We start from the raw sequence: 21,495 nt of genomic DNA, 5'->3' as shown, positions 1-21,495 counted from the left end.
TCTATCTATCTATCTATCTATCTATCAGGAACCCTCACCACCTCTTCTCAATGCTGCCATCAAGCAGAAAGTTTGGGAGCCTGAAGACCCACACATCAAGGATCAACAATGGATTTTTCCCAACTGTAGACTGCTAACACCATCTCAGACAATCCTCCTTTTACTCTCAACTTGAACTAATATTACGTTTATTTTACAGTGCAAATTATGTATAACATTGTTATAGCTGGGGGTGTTCGTGGGGACAAGCCCCCACTACCTACTAAATGCTCCCGATGGTGTGCATCTCTGACAACCAAGTCCAACTCCTGGCCTTCCCATCTGGCTTACTGACAGGAGAATGGACTGGGACTGGCGGGTTACTGGTGCCTTAAAAACCAGCTGCCTCGGGCAGATGGGGCTCGACAGCCGAGGTTGGCAGCTCACCTAGGAGAAAGGAAACTCTGATCTCAAACTTCTGCTGCCTTGTGGTTATACCCACTCATGGGGATGGCTTTGGGAGTTAACCCCGAGGGAAAAACCCTGAGCTGGGGTCCCTAAGGTCCTACATTGAGTTCAGTGCTGACTGGGAACTCCTGTGATACCGCTGGTGCCAAACTGTATCAGTCACCGCTGTTCCTTTGAGTTCATCTGATGCATGGAGAGTGGGAGCCTGCTGTATGGGCAACAGCTGGCTCTCTATGTTGTATTGTCCTGGTCTGCGCATTGACACAGCTAAGATACAACATCCATGGTCAACCCGGACCAACGCAGGCCTCCTCCTGATGTGTAATTTACGTTAATTTAATTTTACATCAATTTATGTTTGTTATGTTCTGTCCCCTTGCTGACAAAAGATAGTCTTCATGGCTTTTATGCCCTGGGGGTGTTAGTTTGAGATATATCAGTCTTCATTGTGAAAAGGCCCAGTGATGGGATCTCGACAACCATCTCCAACATGAAATTCCAAGGGCTTATTTTCCATTCCCAATTCTGGCTGCCCTCTCACCTCTTCTCCTCTTCTCAGCGGCCCATCACCTCCCTAACCCTAACCCATCACTTTCCCCTGGCGCCTCTCCTCCTTCCTTTTCACCCATGGTCCACTTTCCTGCCCTTCCTTCTTCTTCAGCCCTTTGCCTCTTCCTCCTATCACCACCCACCTCCCTCACTCGCCTGACTTCCTATATCACCTGCCAGCTTTGCCTCTGCTCCCCAACCTTTTCATTCTGGCTTCTGTCCCCTTTCCTTTTCAGTCCTGATGAAGAGCTTCAGTCCAAAAAGTCAAATGTCTATTCCCCTCCCTGGATGCTGCCTGACCTTCAGATTTCCTCCAGCATTTTGTGTGCATAGTCTCTGGACTCCAGCGTCTGCAGAAGACCTTGTGTTGACGATTCCCCGGCCCAGGCCTCAGTGCCGAGTGGAGTTATGTACCTGATGAATTCCGACTGAACGGGGTCATAGAGTGACATCAGCAGCTCGGCGTCCTCACCGATGTTGCAGACAAAGTTCTTCAGGTTGACGTAGAGGCTGTAGGTGTGGGTGGTGCTGAAGATGGACTGGCGTCTCACCTCCATGCTGTGGATTCTGGACTGGGAAAGGGAGAGAGGGACAGGGAGACGCGGGTGGGTAAATGAATTGGGCAATCGCACCATTCAGGACTGCAACCGTGACTGATCTACGCCAGTTGGGCAGCTCTCGGCATCTCTGGAAACTCACGCCGCAGAGAGCTGAACGCCAAGCCTGACATCTCAGTACTGCACAGGGAAGTCCCTCAGCCGGGTGGAAGACCATAAGACACGGGTGCCAAATTCGGCCATTCACTCCATCGCCCACTCCACCGTTCAATCATCCTTCCCAACCCCATTCCCTTGCCCCCTCCATGTATCTTTTGATGCCCTGACTAATCAAAAACCTTATCAGCCTCCTCATTAAATATACCAAAGTGATTTGACCTCCACAGTTGTCTGTGGCAATGAATTCCACAGATTCACCACCCTCTGGCTAAAGAAATTCCTCCTCATCTCCGTTCTAAAGGGGCACCCTTCTATTCTGAGGCGGTGCCCTCTGGTCCTAGACTCACCTGTTATAAAAAACATCTCCTCCATATCCACTGTATTTAGGCTTCTCAATATTCAAAAGATTTCAATGAGATTCCCCCCTCATTCTTCTAAACTCCAGTGAGGACAGGCCCAGAGCCATGAAACTCTCCTCGTACATTAACCCTTTCATATCCGGCATTCTTCTTGCCAACCTCCACGGGTCCCTCTCAATGCCAGCACATCCCTTCTTAGATTAGGGGCCCCAAACAACTCATCATACTCCGAATGTGGTCTGACCAATGCCTATTAAAGGCCCAACATTACACCTTTTGCTTTTGCATTCTAATCCAAGCACTGGAAGCAGCTTTTAACCCGTCAACACACGAGTCCTTGGAACACAGGGCAAATCAGCTGCATTCACAGGGTGAGTTTGCAAACTCCACACAGCCAGCACCATGGGTCAGGACTGCGCCCGGATCTCAGGTGCTGTGCAGCAGAACCCCTACCAGCTGCTCCAGCTCATTGCTTGGGAGGGTTGCAGTAAAACTGTTCCTACACATCTCAGGCTCTGAGATTATCAGCTCAACATGACCCCTCTGACTGCGTCGTGTGCTTGTGCAGAAGGACAGAGGCCCCGCACCCAGTGAACAGGTGATTCCACCAAACAGCATGTGGTCTGAGGACAGAAATCTGAGACCTCGTTCTCCGCAGCTCCAAATGCCGTGAGGAGTAACCTGCCAGTGGGCTGAACGAATGGCGGCCACCTTGGTTTGCCCTGTGTGTCGGAGGGGTTGGTGGGGTGTGAAGAAGATGGACCGGGAAGTAGGAAAGGTAAATCTACCTTCTCCTCCTGGATTCTCTCATCGATTCCTCGGGAAATAGACTCGTGAACCTTGAAGAGTGTGATGGTGCTGGTCTGATCGGGGTCGAGGACGTTGCCGTCTTCATCTCGTACCACCAGGTCTAGGCCGAGGATTCTGGAAGGCAGCAAAATAGAAGGAGCTGATTACAAGATTTGATGGGGTGGGGTGGGGAGAAGTCATTTAAAACTGTGAAGCAGCATGGTAGTGTAGCTATTACAGGCTAGCGATCTGGGTTTGATTCCCGCTGCTGTCACTAAGGAAACCCCGATACCACGTAGGTTTCCTCTGGGTGCTCCGGTTTCCTCCCACAGTCCAAAAATGAATGGGTTAGTGGGTTAATTGGTCACATGGGTGTAATTGGGTGGCACCAACTTATTGGGCCAGAAGAGCCTGTTACTGTTCTGAAACAGCCTTCTGAAAAGGCTGGAGGAACTCAGCAGGTCAGGCAGTATCATCAAATTTATAAAAGAACCTTTGGAATTTGGTTGGAGGAGCAACACCTTGTATTCCATCCGGGCAGCCTCCAACCTGACTTCATCAACATCAACTTCTCTAACTTACTCCCCCTCCTTCTCCCTTCTTCCATTCCTCATTCCGATTTACCCTTTCTGTTCTCCTCACCTGCCCATCACCTCCCCCTGGCTCCCTTTCACCCATGGTCAACTCTCCTCTCCTATCAGACTCCTTCTTCAACTATTTACCTTTTCTAACTATCACCTCCCAGTTTCTTACTTTATCATTGGCCCCACCCAACCTTCCCCCCTCACTTGGTCTCACCACTAACAAGCCAGTTATACTCCACCCCAACCTCCACCTTCTGCCCCCTTCCTTTCCAGTCCTGAAGAGGGGTTAGTTCTGAACCGCCAACTCTTTACTCTTTTCCATAGATGCTGCCTGACCTGCTGGGTTCCTCCAGCATTGTGTGTGTGTGTGGGATCGAACCGCATTCTCTGGAGCTGCTGCATCCTCACATCACTTCAGCTCTGCAGTTGTGTGGCTGATATTCAGATATGGGAGATGTCTGAGATTGTCTGAGTGACGGTGCATCGATATCACAAGTCAGTCTGACTTTGCAGAAGAAAAGAGTTGCAAATGAGTACACAGTGTTATAAAACACAAACACAGGAGATTATGCAGACGTTGGAAATCCAGAGCAACACAAAATGTTGGAGGAACTCAGCAGGTCAGGCAGCATCTATGGAGGGGAATAAACAGTTGATGGTTCGGGCAAAGACTCTTCACCAGGACTGGAAAGGAGGGGGGAAGAAGCCAGAATAAACACAGCGGTATTTCTTGCTGTGTCACCCTTTACTATTTCGATCAAGTCCCCAAATAACCCAATGCTTCCTTCTGCTAAATTTCCCAGTAGCTTGCTATGGGAACTAGAGATGCTGCCTCTCAGCTCTGGGCTCCCAGGGCTCAATCCAGACGTCTGGCACTGTCTCCGTGGAGTCTGTGTGCTTTCCCTGTGACCATGCACGCCCCCCCCCCCCACCTCTCACTCTGGGCTTGGCCTCATCATGGCAGTAGAGGTGGCCATGGGCAAAGATGATGGGAATGGAGATAGCTTCTCACCTGTTCCCATAGTCGATCTTGGCAATGACCTTCCTCTTCAGTTCCAAGAGCTCGTCCTTCGGGAGTGTTCCAGAGATGATCTGGGAGTGCCACTCGATCAGGCAGTACGTCATCTGCTGCACGTGTTGAAACAGGGCCTTGTTGCCACTCTGCAAAAAGAGGTGAAAATGACCAGGGTATAGACAACCACAAATATGGCCTCGTCCTAGAGCAACTGCAAGCCCCTGCTCTCAACAACTGATCCCCCTTCATTTGAAAAATGCATGGCACTCTGCAAAAGTCTTAGACACATTTAGATAACTTGGGTTCCTAAGACTTTTGCACATACTAGAGTAACTGTATGCCTTGCACTGTACTGCTGCTGCAAAAAAAAACTAATTTCATGACATACATGAGTGATGACAAACCTGATTCTGATATGGGTCTCTATTGTGGACTGAGAGTGGGAAGGGGGCAGGGAGAGGGCAATCATGGCTGGGAAAAGGGGAAGGGAGAGGGGAGGGAGCGGGAAGCACTGGAGGAACATACTGTAATGGTCAATAAGCCAATTGTTTGGAATCAAATGACCTTGCCTGGTGTCTCAAGGCCGGGTGTGTCTGCACCTGCACCACCCCTCATCCCTGGCAGTCCTTGTTTGCCATCTGTCCCACACCCCTCCCCTGGTGCTCCACCCTCACCATTCCCAACATCCTTTGCTCCCACCAGATTTATAAACTCACTTTCCACTCCACATTGAGTGTGGCTTCATCACGACAGTAGAAGAGGCCATGGGTGGACATTTTGGAATGGGAATGGGAAGTGGAATTACAATGGATGGCCACTGGGAGATCCCACTTTTTCTGGCAGACGAAGTTTAGATGCTTGGCGAGGCGGTCTCCCAATCTATGCTGGGAGCACCAGACACAGTCTATGACCCCAAAAGACTCACAGGAGAAGTGTCGCCTCACCTGGAATGACTGTTTGGGGCCCTGAGTGGTAGTGAGGGAGGAGGCGTAGGAGCAGGTGGAGCACCTGTTCCGCTTGCAAGGAAATGTGCCAGGAGGGAGACCGGTGGGGAGGGACGAGAGGACAAGGGAATCGCGTAGTGTGGAGTGGTTCACTTTGGAAGATCAAACTTGAAGGCAAAGTACAGGGTTAGTGGCAGAAGTCTTAGCAGGACGGTTGAGAAGGCATGTTGGGGTATTGAGCTGGAGAGTTCAACCCACTGCCCGCAAGGTTTACTCGTCTCTGTGCTGATCTTGGGCTGTGGCTTGTATCGGCTGCAGTACTGATTGGCTTCATGACCGCCGTCTCACTTCCGTGAACTCCGGTTCTGAATGCTATCTGCTTATTTGTGCTGTTTGAACAATTTGCTTTTCTCCCCTGCACACTGGGTGTTCGACCGTCTTTTTTTATGGGATCTATCGGGTCTCTTTGCTTTCTGGCTGATGAGATAAACCTCGAGGTTATATAATTCTCTGATAAATGCATGTACTTTCAGCTTCGACGAGTGTGAGGTCATGTTACAGCTCTGGTGAGACCCCATTTGGAGTATTGTGTCCAGCTCTGGTCACCTCATTACAGGAAGGATGTGTAACCCTTAGAGAGGGTGCAGAGGAGATTTACCCAAATCCTGCCTGGATTAGAGAGAATGCAGAGGAGATTGACCAGGACGCTGCCTGGATTAGAGAGGGTGCAGAGGAGATTTACCCAAATCCTGCCTGGATTAGAGAGAATGCAGAGGAGATTGACCAGGACGCTGCCTGGATTAGAGAGGGTGCAGAGGAGATTCACCAGGATACTGCCTGGATTAGAGAGGGTGCAGAGGAGATTCACCAGGATACTGCCTGGATTAGAGAGGGTGCAGAGGAGATTTACCCAGATCCTGCCTGGATTGGAGAGGGTGCAGAGGAGATTTACCCAGATCCTGCCTGGATTGGAGAGGGTGCAGAGGAGATTTACCCAGATCCTGCCTGGATTGGAGAGGGTGCAGAGGAGATTTACCAGGATGCTGCCTGGATTAGAGAGGGTGCCGAGGAGATTTACTCAGATCCTGCCTGGATTAGAGAGGGTGCAGAGGAGATTTACCCAGATCCTGCCTGGATTAGAGAGGGTGCATTTACCCAGATCCTGCCTGGATTAGAGAGGGTGCAGAGGAGATTTACCCAGATCCTGCCTGGATTGGAGAGGGTGCAGAGGAGATTTACTCAGATCCTGCCTGGATTAGAGAGCAAGCCCTATGAGAATAGGCTGAGTGAGCTGGAGCTTTCCTCTTTGGAGTGAAGGAAGATGAGAGGTGACTTAATAAAGTTGTATAAAATAGTAAGAGGCACAGATCTGCTGGACAGCCAGACTTTATCCCCAGGGTGGAAAGGGCTAGTAAGAGAGGACATAATTTGAAGGTGACTGGAGGAAAGTATGGGGGGGAGGGGGGGAATGTCAAATCTAGGTTTTTTTACCCAGCGAGTGGTGGTTGCTGGAATGCCCTTCCAGGGGTGGTGGTCAAGGTAGATTCTTTAGGGACATTTAAGAAACTCTTAGATGGGCACATGGATGATAGAAAAATGGAGGGCTTTGTAGGAGGGAGACGTTGGATTGATGTTGGGGTAGCCTAAATGGTCAACACAATATAGTGGGCCGAAGGGCCTGTACTATGCTGTAAAATTATATGTTCTTACAGTAGGAGAGGTCTTTTCAGCAGTGTCATTGTTATTACACTATCAAATGGACCTATTGTACGATAAGATGGGCTCTTGGCTTTAAATCCACTTTGTTAAGGCCTTGCATTTAGTGGCTGCCTGAACTGCATACTCTCTGTAGCTGGAATTATTCTGTGTTTCTCTTCCAGGGGATCCCAACCTATTTTATGCCATGGACCCCTACCGTTAACTGACAGGTCTGCGGAACCCAGGTTGGGAACCCCTGCTCTACCTCGATGCTCTGTTGTAATAAATGGATGGCATCGAAAGCAAATTTTCCATCCATCATTGAGGATCCCCATCACCCAGGACATGCTCTCTTCTCATTGTTACCATCAGGGAGGTGGTACAGGAGCCTGAAGACTCACACTCAACGATTCAGGAACAGCTTCTTCCCCTCTGCCATCCGATTTCTGAATGGACATTGAACCCAGCAATGAAGACCCTCCTCTCTGTCTGTCGTTGGCCATCTTCTCTGTGCCCCCCCCCCCCCCCCAGTGTGGTTCAGGGTTCTCATTTCTGCCTCCGCGGTACGGTGCCTAGTTACTTTGTAAAGCAGCAACAAAAATCTGAGCAGATACCTGCCGAACCCGTGCCAGCACGGTGTCAGTTAGTGCAGATCCCTTGGGTGATGTGTCTGGCCACTCTACGCTTGTTTCAACATGTTTCATGACCAGGTTCACTGGAACAGTTAGAGGCTCCTTCATTTGTATAGCCTGCAGTGGCTGTTTCCACAACTTCTAATTATAATATCAAATGATACGGGACTAACTCTTGATTATTCATGTTTTCAAAGGGTTTAATTCCTTCAGTGGGATGGCAACCCCAATGCAATCTCAACTCTAGAATTAAAAGTACTTTGGAAAGACTGAGTCCATCTCAGAGAAAGGCAGCTGGTCCAGGCACTGAGGTGGTGATTAGGGTTAGCCCTACCATCTTCCTGCAGCTAGCATCTGGCAGGAGGTACTCATATCACCAGGTTCAAGAACGAACAGCCACTTCCCTAAAACCATTTGGTTCTTGAACCGGCTCAACCCTAATCAGTACAGCAACACTGTGACCACTTTGCACTGCGATGGACAGGAGTCTGAAGTCCCGCTCCACCAGGATGAAGAACAGCCACTTTGCTTCAGCCATTCGGTTCTTGAGCCAACTTGCACAACCCAAATCAACACCTCAGTTAAGCAACACTGGACCACTTTGCACCATGATGGACAGGAGGTTCAGAAGACGGAGGTCACAAACCACCAGGCTCAACAACATCTCCAATCACTTGGTTCTGGAACCAAATGACACAACGAATCACTGCAGTATAGCAACGCATTGATCACTTTGTACTAATTTTCTCTGTTCTGTGTTCTTTCTTGTACAATTTATGTTTGTACTTAATTCATGTTTTCTGGTGAATGCTGCTAACCTGATGTGATGTTGCTGCAGGTAAGATTTTCATCGCACGTGTGCACACATGGATGTGCATAGACAATAAAATTTCAACTTTCTTTTGACTAACAGATCAGGGAGCATTCGGAGAGTGGAGAATCAAAGGTTTAATGTAACACGTGACAAGATCCTGATCTATGATTGGTTGTCAGGGCAGGCAAAACTACTGATGTTCAAGGACATTCCTACCTCTTCTCACCTGCCCCTGGATCCCCTCCTCTTTCCTTTTCTCCCATGGTCCACTCTCCTCTCCTATCAGATTCCTTCCTCTCCAACCCTTGACCTTTCCTACCAACCTGACTTCACCTATCATCGTCTTGCTATTCTCCTTCCCCTCACCCCATCTTTTTATTTTGGCACCTTCCCCCTCCCTTTCCAGTCCTTCTTCAGAAGGATCTCAGCCCAAAATGTCAACTGTTTATTCATTTCCGTTGATGCTGCCTGACCTGCTGAGTTCCACCAGCATTTTGTGTGCGTTGCTCTGGATTTAAGACCAAAAGACAAGATATAAGAGCAGAATTAGGCCATTTGGCCCATCGAGTTCGATCCACCATTTCATCATGGCTGATCCATCTTCCCTCTCAGCCCCAATCTGCTGCCTTCTCTTGGTATGCCTTCATGCCCTAAATAATGAAGAATTTATCAACCTCTGTCTTAAAATATACCCAATGATTTGGCCTCTGCAGTGGCCTGTGGCAATGAATTCCACAGATTCATCACTCTCTGGCTAAAGAAATTCCTTCTCATCTCCATTCTAAAAGGACGCCCCTCTATTCTGAGATTGTATCCTTCATAGATCTTAGATTCTTCCACCACTGGAAACATCCTCTCCACATCCACTCTATTGAGGTCCTTCAACATTCAATAGGTTTCAATGAGGTCACCCTCATTCTTCTGCATTCCAGTGAGTAAAATTTCTTGTGTTCCTAATTCTTCAACATTCCCTGGGAGCTAGAGAGATGATCTGGAGATGAGGGCTTGACTAGACTGGAACCTCCCAGCTGTCAACTGACGTCCCGTGGCTGAAGGAAGGAGCGATCGATCGCTAGTTCTTACCAGGTATATTTTGTGCCAGATGACTGCCCATTCTCTCAGGGTCATGGTGAGTTCTTGGACCAATGGTAGTTCGTTGGATATGACCGTCTCGTCTTGCCTGTTCAACAGAAATACCAAGTTACTGATCAAGTAGAGGGCGGTACGGTAGTGTAGCGGTTAGCGTAACATTATTAGAACATCAAAGACATGGGTTCATGACCTTGTACATTCTCCCAATGTCTGCATGGGTTTCCTCCCACATTCCAAAGATGTACGGGTTAATAGGCTAATTGGTCACATTGCGCAGCACAGGAAGGGTCTGTTACCTCATACATAAAACATAATAATAAGTAAGTATCTCAACTGGACTGATGTCGGAATAAACCCTTCGCTCTGGGAGAAATAAACAAGTCAATCGTCTATTATGCATTCAATCAGTCGTGAATCCTGCATTCAGAGGAATGCCGAGTGACGTGGCTTATGGAGGGATCATCTATTCACAGGCTCTACCAAGGATAACTCTACCAAGGCCAGAACCTTTTGATTGCAATTGAGGAGATGGTTAAGAGGTAATGGAGCTGCTCTGGAGTCAACGAGACCAAACCAGACAAGAACATAGAATAATACAGTGCAGTACAGGCCCTTTGGCCCATGACGCTGTGCTGACCTTATGAGCTACTCTAAGATAAGACTAACTCTTCCGTCTTATATAACTCACCATTTTCCATCATCCATGTGCTTATCTAAGAATCTCATAAATGTCCTTAATGTATTTGCCTCCACCACCATCCCCGGCAGTTCCACACACCTACCACTCCGTGTAAAATAAAACCTAACTCCAACAATCCCCCTATACATTCACCCAATTGCCATAAGGTGTTAGGCATTTCCACCCAGGGGAAAAAGTCTCTGGCTGTCCACTCGCTCTATGTATCTTGTATTCTTCTATCAAGTCATCTCTCATCCTCCTTCGCTCCAGGGAGAAAAGCCCCAGTTCACTCAACCTACACTCATAAGACATGCTCTCTAATCCAGGCAGCATCCTGGTAAATCCCCTCTGCACCCTCTGTAATCCAGGCAGCGTCCTGGTAAATCTCCTCTGCACCCTCTCTAATCCAGGCAGCATCCTGGTGAATCTCCTCTGCACCCTCTGTAATCCAGGCAGCATCCTGGTGAATCTCCGCTGCACCCTCTCTAATCCAGGCAGCATCCTGGTAATCTCCTCTTCACCCTCGCTAAAGCTTCCACATCCTTCCTACAATGAGGTGACCAGAACTGAACACAACGCTCCCAAGTAACCCAAAATGCTGGTGGAACTCAGCAGGTCAGGCAGCGTTCCCATGCAAAGGAATGAAGTGGCGACGCTCCAGGCTGGGACTGTTCATCGCGACTCTTCCTCTCCATAGACGCTGCCTGACCTGCTGAATTGCTCCAGCATTTTGTTCAAGATACTGTGGATTTCCAGCATCTGCAGAATCTCTCCAAGTGGGGTCTATACAGGAGTTCATGGGCCATGAACTCAATCCCCAATTAATGAAGGCCAACACACCATGTGCCTCAAAGATTGACAGATTTCCTCCCCAGAACTCCAAAGGTAGTTACTATATTCCGATTCATTCCTAATCGTTGTTTTGCCCTTGATTAGCTTTGGTAGTGTAGCAGTTAGTCTGATCCTATTATAGCTTGGGGTGTCAGAGTTCAGAGTTCAATCCCAGCATCCTCTGTAAGGAGTCTGCACATATGTTCTTTCTGTGGATTGCGAGGGTTTCTCTGGTTGTCTGGTTCCCTCCCACAGTCCAAAGATGTACCGGTTCGTAGGTTAATTGGTCATTGTAAATTGTCCTGTGATTAGGTTAAATTGGAGAGTTGATGGACAGTGCAGCTTGTGGGGCTGGAAGAGCCTGTACTTATCTCTAAATAAATTAACTTAATTTGTCAAATTAGAATTCCCAGATGCCATGGCAAGATTTGAACTGATCTCAACAGGGCAGGCCCCTAGATACTAAACCAGTGATTTAACCACAAGGCTGTTACACCCATTGAAATGAGGAAAAGTAAGCTGGAGTCCCTCCTCTGAAACCTGCACTACAGGGTGAGGCTGAGGAGCCACTGACAGAATGCAGAGACCTGCTGAGGTCTGGAAATTGGTGGCAAGTAATGAAGGTGGGGAACTATTTCACCTAGACGGTGAGTCTCTTGGGGTAAACCACAAGGAAAGATCTTCAAACCCAACCTCTCAACAGAACACTATGGACTGTATTCTGCACTCCTATGCACATCTCTAATTGTATATTTTTTTGCACTAACATCTTGCTTTCCTCTGTTTTTACCCCTTCAATGCCTTGTATAACTTTGGATTCCGTGTGACGTCTCTGCTAACGTTTGGGTTGCTGCTTCAGTCAAGTTGGTCTTTGTACTGATAGAATCAGATCATGTTTATTATCACGGATACATAGAAGACTCATGGAGTCACAGAACACCACAGCACAGAAACAGGCCTTTCAGCCCACCTACTCCATGCTGAATATTATTTTGCCCTGTCCCATCGACCTGCACAGCCCTCCATACCCCTCCCATCCATGGATCAATCCAAATTTCTGTTAAATGCTGAACTCGCACCTGCATCCTCCACTTCAGCTGTTTGCTTGTTCTGCAGTCGCACCACTCTCTGAGCAAAGAGGTTTCTCCCTCATCTTCTCCATAAACATTTCATCCTTCACCCTTAACCTATGACCTCTAGTTCTAGTTTCAGCCAACCTCAATGGAAAATGCCTGCTTGCATTTACCCTGTCTATACCCCTCATAATTTTGTATACCTCTGTCAAATATCCCCTTTCTCCTATGCTCCAGGGAATAAAGTCCTAACCTATTCAACCTTACCCTATGACTCAGGTCCTCAAGGCTCTGCAACATCCTTGTAAATTTTCTCTGCGTGCTTTCAAATTTATTGATAACTTTAGAAACATAGAGAAACGCTGAGAGACCTGACATTTGACAGGTTCATTTCCCAATACCAGATCAAGTACAGCCTCCTCCTTTTGTAGGCTTATCTACATATTGTGTCAAACCTTCCTGAACACACCTAACAAATCACCCCATCTAAACCCCTTGCTCTAGGGAGATGCCAATCAATATTGGAGAAATTAAAATCTCCTACTACGACAGCCATTATTATTTCCAGAATCTGTTTCCCTATCTGCTCCTCGATGTTCCTGTTACTATCAGGTGGTCAATAAACACCCCTTCCTGTTCCTAACTGCCACCCACAGAGATTTTGTAGACAGCCCCTCCATGACTTCCTCCTCTTCTGCAGCTGTGACACTATCTCTGATCAGCAGTGCCACACCTCACCTCTTTTGCCTCCCTCCCTGTCCTTTCTGAAACATCTAAAGCCTGGCACTCTAAGTAACCATTCCTGCCTCTGAGCCATCCAAGTCTCTGTAATGGCCACAACATCATAGCTCCAAGTACTGATCCACACTCTAAGCTCATCCGCTTTGCTCATGATACTCCTTGCATTAAAATAGAAACAGCTCAAACCTTTGTTCTGAGCGAATCCTTTCTCTATCACTTGCCTGTCCTCCCTCTCACACTGTCTCCAAGCTTTCTCTATTTGTGAGCCAACCGCCCCTTCCTCCGTCTCTTCAGTTCTGTTCCCACCTCCCAGCGATTCTAGTTTAAACTCTCCCCAATAGCCTTAGCAAACCTCCCCGCCAGGATCTTGGTCCCCCTCGGATTCAAGTGCAACCCATTCTTTTCGTACAGGTCACGCCTGCCCCAAAAGAGGTCCCAATGATCCAGAAATCTGAATCCCTGCCCCCTGCTCCAATCCCTCAGCCACGCATTAATCCTCCACCTCACTCTATTCCTATACTACTTTCCTTTCGGTAGGTGACCAAAACTGCAAACATTCTCCACATTTGGCCTCACCAACTTCTTAGCCTATTCAATCTTTCCCAGTTCCTGGCAACATCATTTCAAAGTTTCCCTGCACTTTTTCTTCTGTTATGTAGGAGAATGGGTCGATGCTGTGAAATTTGTTGTTTTGTGTCATCAGTACAGTGCAATACATAATATTACTATGAATTACAATAAGAAAAATAATATGTATAGCGTAGTAGTTAGCATAATGTTTACAGACCCATCCTAAGATGGGGGTACAATTCCCGCTGCTATCCGCAAGGAATGTGTACACGCTTCCCGTGACCACGCGGCTTTCCTCTGGGTGATCCTGTTTCCTCCCACAGACATAAGGATTACGGTTATTAAGTCGTAAGCTTGCTATGTTAGCGCCAGAAGCATGTGACACATAGACCTTAAGACACAGCAGCAGGATTAGGCCATTCGGCCCATCGAGTCCACTCCGCCATTCCATCATTTATTAATCCTCTCAACACCACTCTCCTGCCTCGCAGGAAGTGCCAGCACATCTCGGACTTCTTGCAAAGGACGCTTTTTGCTGCATGTTTTGACATACATGTGACAAAATTAATCTTTAATCCTTCCTTCGATCAGGGAGCCATTGGCTCTCTTCGTTATAAAATCCTACCCGCAGGGATTGCGAGGTACTCACCCTCCTCCTTCCACCGCTGTCTCCTTCAAATGGACGTAGGATGCAGGAAAGACACCCTGTGAGGCCGGGGGGGGGGGGGGGGGGGGGAAGGAGAGAGCAGATGTTGGTTGATATCACATCCACACCAGGTGCTGAACCCCCAACCACCCTCTTTCTCTCCGTCACCTCTGCAACCACATCTCTCACTTGAGAGGGCAACCCTCACCTGTAGCCTCAGGCATCAGGGCATAGAGGTGATTGTTCATGGGGTAGAGTCACAGCTGAGATGCCCACCTGACACCCCTGGGTGACTAAAGTGGTGGTCAAAAAGTAATAAAATTAAAAAATGATAATAATTAATAAATAATACTGGGCTATGCTCATATCAGCCTTCAACCTGCTGGTATGAACATCAATTTCTCCGGCTACCAAAAAATCATTATTATTATGTGCCATGTCGAATGACGTGGGCGACCGCGGTCTCTCCGTGACCATGCTTGTTCTTGGCAAATTTTTGTACAGAAATGGCTTTGCCATTGCCTTCTTCTGGGCAGTGTCTTTACAAGACGGGTGACCCCAGTTATTATCAATACTCTTCAGAGATTGTCTGCCTGGTGTCAGTGGTCACATAACCAGGACTTGTGATCTGCACCGGCTGCTCATACGACCTTCCACCACCTGCTCCCATGGCTTCATGTGACCCTGATCTGGGGCTAAGCAGTGCTACACCTTGCCCAAGGGTGAGCTGCAGGCTAGCGGAGGGAAGGAGTGCCTCACACCTCCTTTGATAGAGATCTATCTACACCCCATCATCCGTGTACAAAGTAGAAAGGAATTGATAGGAGATACTCGATGATAACTGAGGAAGGAGCTAACTGGGCTTGGCATCACTGATCTCCCTCCTGGCACTTAATCCTGCAAGCACTACACCTGCCCTCACTACCTCCTCCCTCACTACCAATTCTGGGCCCCAAACAGTCCTTCCAGTTGAGGCAACACTTCACCTGCGGGTCGGGCTTCCTCGAAATCGGGAGACCCAGCGCAGATTGAGGGACCACCGCTCTGTCTGCTGTCTATGGCCTCCACTCTACTGCCACGATGAGGCCAAATTCAGCAATACCTCTTAGTGTGGCAGGGATACGTATATATCAGCTCCAACCTGATGGTATGAACAGTGATTTCTCTGGCTACTGGCAATTTCTCCCCCCACCCCCCCACTCCTTATTTTACCATTCAATATTCTGGTTATCCTCTCACCATTTCTCTTCTCCTCACCTGCCCATCACCTCCCTCTGATGCCCCTCCTCCTTCCCTTTCTTCCATGCTCCACTGTCCTCTCCAATCAGATTCCTTCTTCTTCAGCCCTGTACCTCTTCCACCTATCCCCTCCCATCTTCTTACTTTATCCCCTCCCCCTCACCTGGCTTCACCTATCACCCTCCAGGTTCCACTCCTTCCCTCCCCTCCCACTTTCTTACTCTGGCCTCTGTCCCCTTTCCTTTCCAGTCCTGATGAAAGGCCTCGACCTGAAACGTTTATTCCTCTCCGTAGATGCTGCCTGACCTGCTGAGTTCCCCCAGCATTTTGTGTGTGTTACTCCGGATTTCCAGTACCTGGAAATCTTGTGTGTTTAGTACCTGGAACTTTTATTACTCCTGAGGGCTGCCCCAGCATGTCCTCAGATTGTTAACACAAGCAACACATTTCACTGTCTTTTTCGATGGACCTGTTGACTAATAGATAAATCTAATCTAGTATTGCCAGTATCAATACCACATCAGTAAAGTAAAAGACGACCTACCTTCTTTGATTTGTTCCGAAGACAATATCCTCTGTACCAGCCTGTGAAGAAAACAGTGGCCATTATTAATACCAACAGTTATTACTTCAGGCTCCTGAACCTGCATGGATAACTTCACCCACCTCAATACTGAACTGATTCCACAACCTACAAGCACCGCGTTCAGGAACAATTCAAAGATTTAAAGTACAGTTATTATCAAAGTATGTATGCAGTATCCAACCCTGAAATGCATCTTCCACACAGATATTCACAAAACAAAGAAGAACCATTGGACCAACCCACTCAAAGAAAAACATCAAACATTCCTCTCCCCACGTGCAAAAAAATCATGGAAATGGCAACAAAAAAAAGTGAAAACACAGAATGGAACAACACAAAATAAACAGGCATACTCCAATACAGTTCAGTTATTGCCCCTCAACCATCGGGTTCTGAACCAGTGAGGATAACTTCACTCACCTCAACACTGAACTGATTCCACAACCTACAGGCTCACTTTCTACAGGTCACCTCATTATTTTTTTATTTCCACAATTTGTCTCCTTCTGAACATTTGGTTGTTTGTTAGGTCTTTGTTTAGATGCAGTTTTACATAAATTCTATAGTTTCTTTATTTTCTGTAAGAAAATGAATCTCGGGTGTTGTCCATGGTGGCATTTATTCATTATTTATTTTTTAAATTATCTTTGTACTTGCACAGATTGTCTTCTTTTGCACATTGGTTGTCAGTATTTACGTGCAATTTTTCATTGATTCGATTGCCTCTCTTTGTTCTACTATGAATGCCTGCAAGAAAATTAATTTCCGGGTTGTATATGGTGATGTATTTATTTATTGTTTATTTATTTTTGGACTTGCACAGATTGTCTTCTTATACACATTGGTTGTCAGTCTTTGTGTTTAGTTTTTCATTGATTCTATTTGTATTTCTTTGTTCTACCACGAATGCCAACAAGGAAATGAATCTCAGGGTAGTGTCTGGTAAACTTACATCTGCTGTGATTTTGACTTTGTACCCGGTCTCCAGGACAACACGGTTAAGCTGCCATCAGAATGTCACCAGACTTGCCTGTGGCCCCACCGGAAGTAGTTAATGTTAAACTCCTCACACCTCCCTCCACTCCGCAAACCCTCTGCTGCCATTTTCAAGGGTGGCAAGGTGGCACGAGTTAGTACAGCAACACAGATTCGATCCTGACCTCAGGTGCTGTCTGTGTGGAGTCTGCACGTTTGCATGGGGTGGCCGGCTTTCTTCTACATCTCAGACAAGCATGCGAGAGGGTTATCGGTCAAACACAGGGAAATAGCCGTCTCGGGTTAGCTTTATAAAATACCTCACCGCCAACGTTACATTTTGTAACTTCCAAACATTAAACTAATTCAAGGGAAGATGTGGAAGTCTGAAATGTGAGTCTATCCGCGTGTTCACTTTAAGCAAGGTGCATGCGTATCACGTGGTAGCGTGATGATTTATGCAAGTCATGTGTTTTTACATATAACCTGTAACGAATTATTTAAACAAACAAGGATGCTTAAACAAACAGTACATATACAAGATTACTCAGGCCACGCTCTCTTCTTGCTGCCACATTCAGGAAGAAGGTACAGGAACCTCGGGACCCTCATAACCAGGTTCAGCAGCAGTCACTGCCCCACTGAACTACCCCAGTCACTGCCCCACTGAACTACCCCAGTCACTACCCCACTGAACTACCCCAGTCACTGCCCCACTGAACTACCCCAGTCACTGCCCCACTGAACTACCCCAGTCACTACCCCACTGAACTACCCCAGTCACTGCCCCACTGAACTACCCCAGTCACTGCCCCACTAGCACCAGGCTGCTGAACCAAAGGGGTTAACTTCACTCAGCTTCACCTGCCCCATCATTCAAATGTTCCCACAACCAAAGGACTCTTCATCTCACATTCTGAATATTTATTCTTTATTAGTTTATATCATTCTTTCTTCTTTTTTGTATTTGCACAGTTTATTGTTTCCTGCACTCTGGTTGATCTTCCATTGATCCTGTATAGTTACCGTGGTGACACAGACGTAGCTTGATAATAAATTTACTTTGAACTTTGCATTATTGAAATATTAAATACACAAGGGACACCGAACTCAGCATGGCTGTTGGGCTGAAGAGCCCGTTACCAGCTCTGTGTAACACTACAGGGTATGGATCAGTCGGTACAAAGTTCCAAGTAAATCAAAGCACTGTATGCACATGTCACCGTATACAACCCTCAGAATCATTTTTGCAGTCATTTACAGAAAAATACAGAATGTGTCAGTTTTTATTTATGTAGGGATTTCCATAAACTCTATAGTATTTTATTTTCCTGCAAATGCCTGCAAGAAAATGAATCTCATTGATTATAAAAAACACAAAATGCTGGCAGAACTCAGCAGGCCAGACAGCATCTATGGGAGGAGGTAGTGACGACGTTTCGGGCCGAAACCCTTCATCAGTAGTGAAGTAACATGGGATGGTCGAGGGGGGATAAGAAGTGGGGGGAGGGATGAAGTAGAGAGCTGGGAAGTGATAGGCTGAAGGGAAATGGGCTGGGGGGAAGGTGGAGAATTATGGGAAATAAAAGAGCAGGAAAGGTAGGGCTGGGGGGGGGGAGAGATTATAGTGAGGGGGGAAAAAGAGAGAGAAAGAGAACCAGACTAAAATAATAGATAGGGATGGGGGTAAGGGTGGGGAGCAGGGGTATCAACGGAGGTCAGTGAGTTGGATGTTCATGCAGTCAGGTAGGAGGCTACCTAGGTGGGAGATAAGGTGTTGCTCCATCGACCTGCGTGTGGCCTCATCTTGACGGTAGAGGAGGCCATGGACAGACATGTCGGAGTGGGAGTGGTCTGTGGAATTGAAGTGCGTGGCCACAGGAAGATCCCGCCACTGCTGGAGGACTGAGCGCCGATGTTTGGCAAAACAGTCTCCCAGTCTGCGGCGGGTCTCCCCAATGTATAAGTGGCCACATCGGGAGCACCGAATACAGTATATCACCCCAGTTGACTCGCAGGTGAAGTGGTGCCTCACCTGAAAGGACTGTCTGGGGCCTAGGATGGTGGTAATCTCATTGATTATGTTATAGTTATTATTCTATAGGTTCCAAGGTTGTCAAGCCGAGGAGTGGTAGTGGGGACAAGCTCCCACTACCTAAAAGTGCTCCTCACGGCATGCACCTCAAATAGCCTCTGACAACCAAGTCCAACTCCTGGCCTTCTCGTGTGGCTTAGCCTCTAAGCCCGGCGGAACTGTTTCTACTGACAGGAGAAGGGGTGAAGGCAGGTCCTGGTGCCTTAAAAGCAGTGCATCGGGAAGGTGGAGCTCGTCAGCCTGGGAAGGCAGTCCATCTAGGAGAGGGAAAACCTCCGCTGCCTTGCGGCCATACCCGCTCATGGGAGAGGCTTTGGGAGTAAATCCTGAGGACAAATCCGGAGCTGGAGTCCCTAAGGCAGTCCATTCTGGCAACTCCTGCGACGACACTGGTGCCAAGCTGCATCGGCCCTTACCCTTCCCTTGGACAACATTGGAGAGGGGAGACTTGCTGCTTGGGCAACTGCCAGTCCCCATGCAACCTTGCCCAGGCCTGTGCCCTGGAGAGGACACAGATCCATGGTCTCACACAGACAGACAGACAGACAGACACACACACACACACACACACACAGACAGACAGACACACTATTATCCTATAGATCTGCTGAGTATAAAGGATCTCAGATTGTATAAGGTGACACACACGTACCCTGATAATAAATTTACTTTGAACTTTGTACCAAGCCCATACGGCGTAGTGTTTGGTGGTGACTTTTGTGTAAGTGCTTTGGCAATAAATTGACTTTGCCTAAGCAAAGACTGAAGACAACCAAGGTGCAAAAGAAGACAAACTGTGCAAATAAACAATAATACCGAGAGCTTGAGCTGTCAGGCGCCCTTGACTGCGAGTCTGTGGGTTGTAGAATCAGGCAATGAATCGGACACAGAAAACTGTCCCCAGTGTGAGGGTGAGGGGTAGAGAGTACAGCTCAGGAACAGGCCAGTCAGTCATTATGCCTGTGTGGGGCACGATGCCAATTTAAACTACTTTCGTCTAGCTGCACGAGCCATTTGCAGCCTCTCAAACACCACTACCTTACCTACCTCCACCACCGCCCCTGGCAATTCGTTCCACACACCCACCACTCTGTGTAAAAAAAATGTGTTGTGTATTTAATACTTCAATAGTATCTTGGTAATCTTGTATACAGTGCCAATGAAAAGTATTCACCACTCCCAGAAGTTTTGTTTTATTGTGTTACAACATTGAATCACAGTGGATTCAATTTCATGTCAAAGAGAAAAAAGATCTTTACAAAGTGATCAAAATTAGTTACAAATATAAAACACAAAATAATTGATTGAATAAGTATTCATCCTCTTTAATATGACACACCAAACATCACTGTGCAGCCAATTGGTTTTAGAGATCACATAATTAGTTAAAGTGTCCTAGCTATATATAAATCTGTGTATGGTCAAGGTGTTTCAAATGATTGTGGTAAAAATACACCTGTATCTGGAAGGTCCAACTGCTGGTGAGTCAGTAAACTGGCAAAAACTACACCATGAAGACAAAAGAACACTCCATGCAACATCGCGATAAGGATATCAAAAAGCACAAATCAGGAGATGGATACAAGAAAATTTCCAAGTCACTGAATAACGTCTGGAGTATAGTCTAGTCTATCAAGAAATGAAAAGAATATGGCACAGCCGTAAATCTGCCTAAGACCAGGCCGTCCTCAAAAACTGAGTGACTGTGCAAGAAGGGAACTCATGAGGGAGGCCACCGACAGACCCATGACAACTCAGGAGAAGTTAGAAGCTTCAGTGGCTGAGATGGGAGAGACTGCACATACAACAACTGTTGCACTGGGTGCTTCACCAGTCACAGCTTCATGGGAGAGTGGCAAAGAGAAAGCCATTGTTGAAAAAACTCACATGAAATCTCAGCTAGAGTTTGCCAGAAGACATGTGGGCGACTCTGAAGTCAGCTGGAAGAAGGTTCTATGGTCTGATGAAACCAAAATTGAGATTTTTGGCCATCTGACTAAACGCTATATCTGACGTAAGTCAAACACTGCACATCATCAAAAACACATCATCCCGACGGTGAAGCACGGTGGAGGCTGCATCACGCTGTGGGGATGCTTCACTGCAGCAGGCCCTGGGAGGCTTGTGAAGGTAGAGGGTAAAATGAATGCAGCAAAATACAGGGAAATCCTGGAGGAAAACCTGATGCAGTCTGCAAGAGAACTGTGACTTGGGAGAAGATTTGTTTCCAGCAAGACAATAACCCCAAGCATTAAGCCAAAGCTAAACAGGAATGGCTTAAAAACAACAAAATTAATGTCTTGGAGTGGCCAAGTCAGAGTCCAGACCTCAATCCAATTGAGAACTTGTGGTTGGACTTGGAAAGGGCTGTTCACTCATGACCCCCATGCAATCTGACAGAGCTTGAGCAGTTTTGTAAAG

General features: G+C 47.3%; 1 protein-coding gene across 4 annotated transcripts in view; it reads right to left on the bottom strand.

Moving 5' to 3' along the window:
• dock5 (dedicator of cytokinesis 5) overlaps positions 1-21,495 on the bottom strand; it is a 204,412-nt gene that overhangs the window by 111,096 nt on the left and 71,821 nt on the right. For all 4 annotated transcript variants that reach the window (XM_059963635.1, XM_059963641.1, XM_059963616.1 and 1 more), the window contains exons 3-8: positions 15,963-16,003; positions 14,183-14,238; positions 9,631-9,727; positions 4,457-4,605; positions 2,860-2,995; positions 1,411-1,568 (exon numbers count right to left, since the gene is read on the bottom strand). In XM_059963635.1, the coding sequence (XP_059819618.1) occupies positions 1,411-1,568; positions 2,860-2,995; positions 4,457-4,605; positions 9,631-9,727; positions 14,183-14,238; positions 15,963-16,003 (637 nt within the window). The remainder of the gene's footprint in view (positions 1-1,410; positions 1,569-2,859; positions 2,996-4,456; positions 4,606-9,630; positions 9,728-14,182; positions 14,239-15,962; positions 16,004-21,495) is intronic.

Source organism: Hypanus sabinus, chromosome 1 (assembly GCF_030144855.1).
Source record: "Hypanus sabinus isolate sHypSab1 chromosome 1, sHypSab1.hap1, whole genome shotgun sequence".
Taxonomy (NCBI): domain Eukaryota; kingdom Metazoa; phylum Chordata; class Chondrichthyes; order Myliobatiformes; family Dasyatidae; genus Hypanus; species Hypanus sabinus.
Note: the sequence above shows the minus strand (reverse complement) of the source record. Positions and strands in the feature narration are given on the sequence as shown.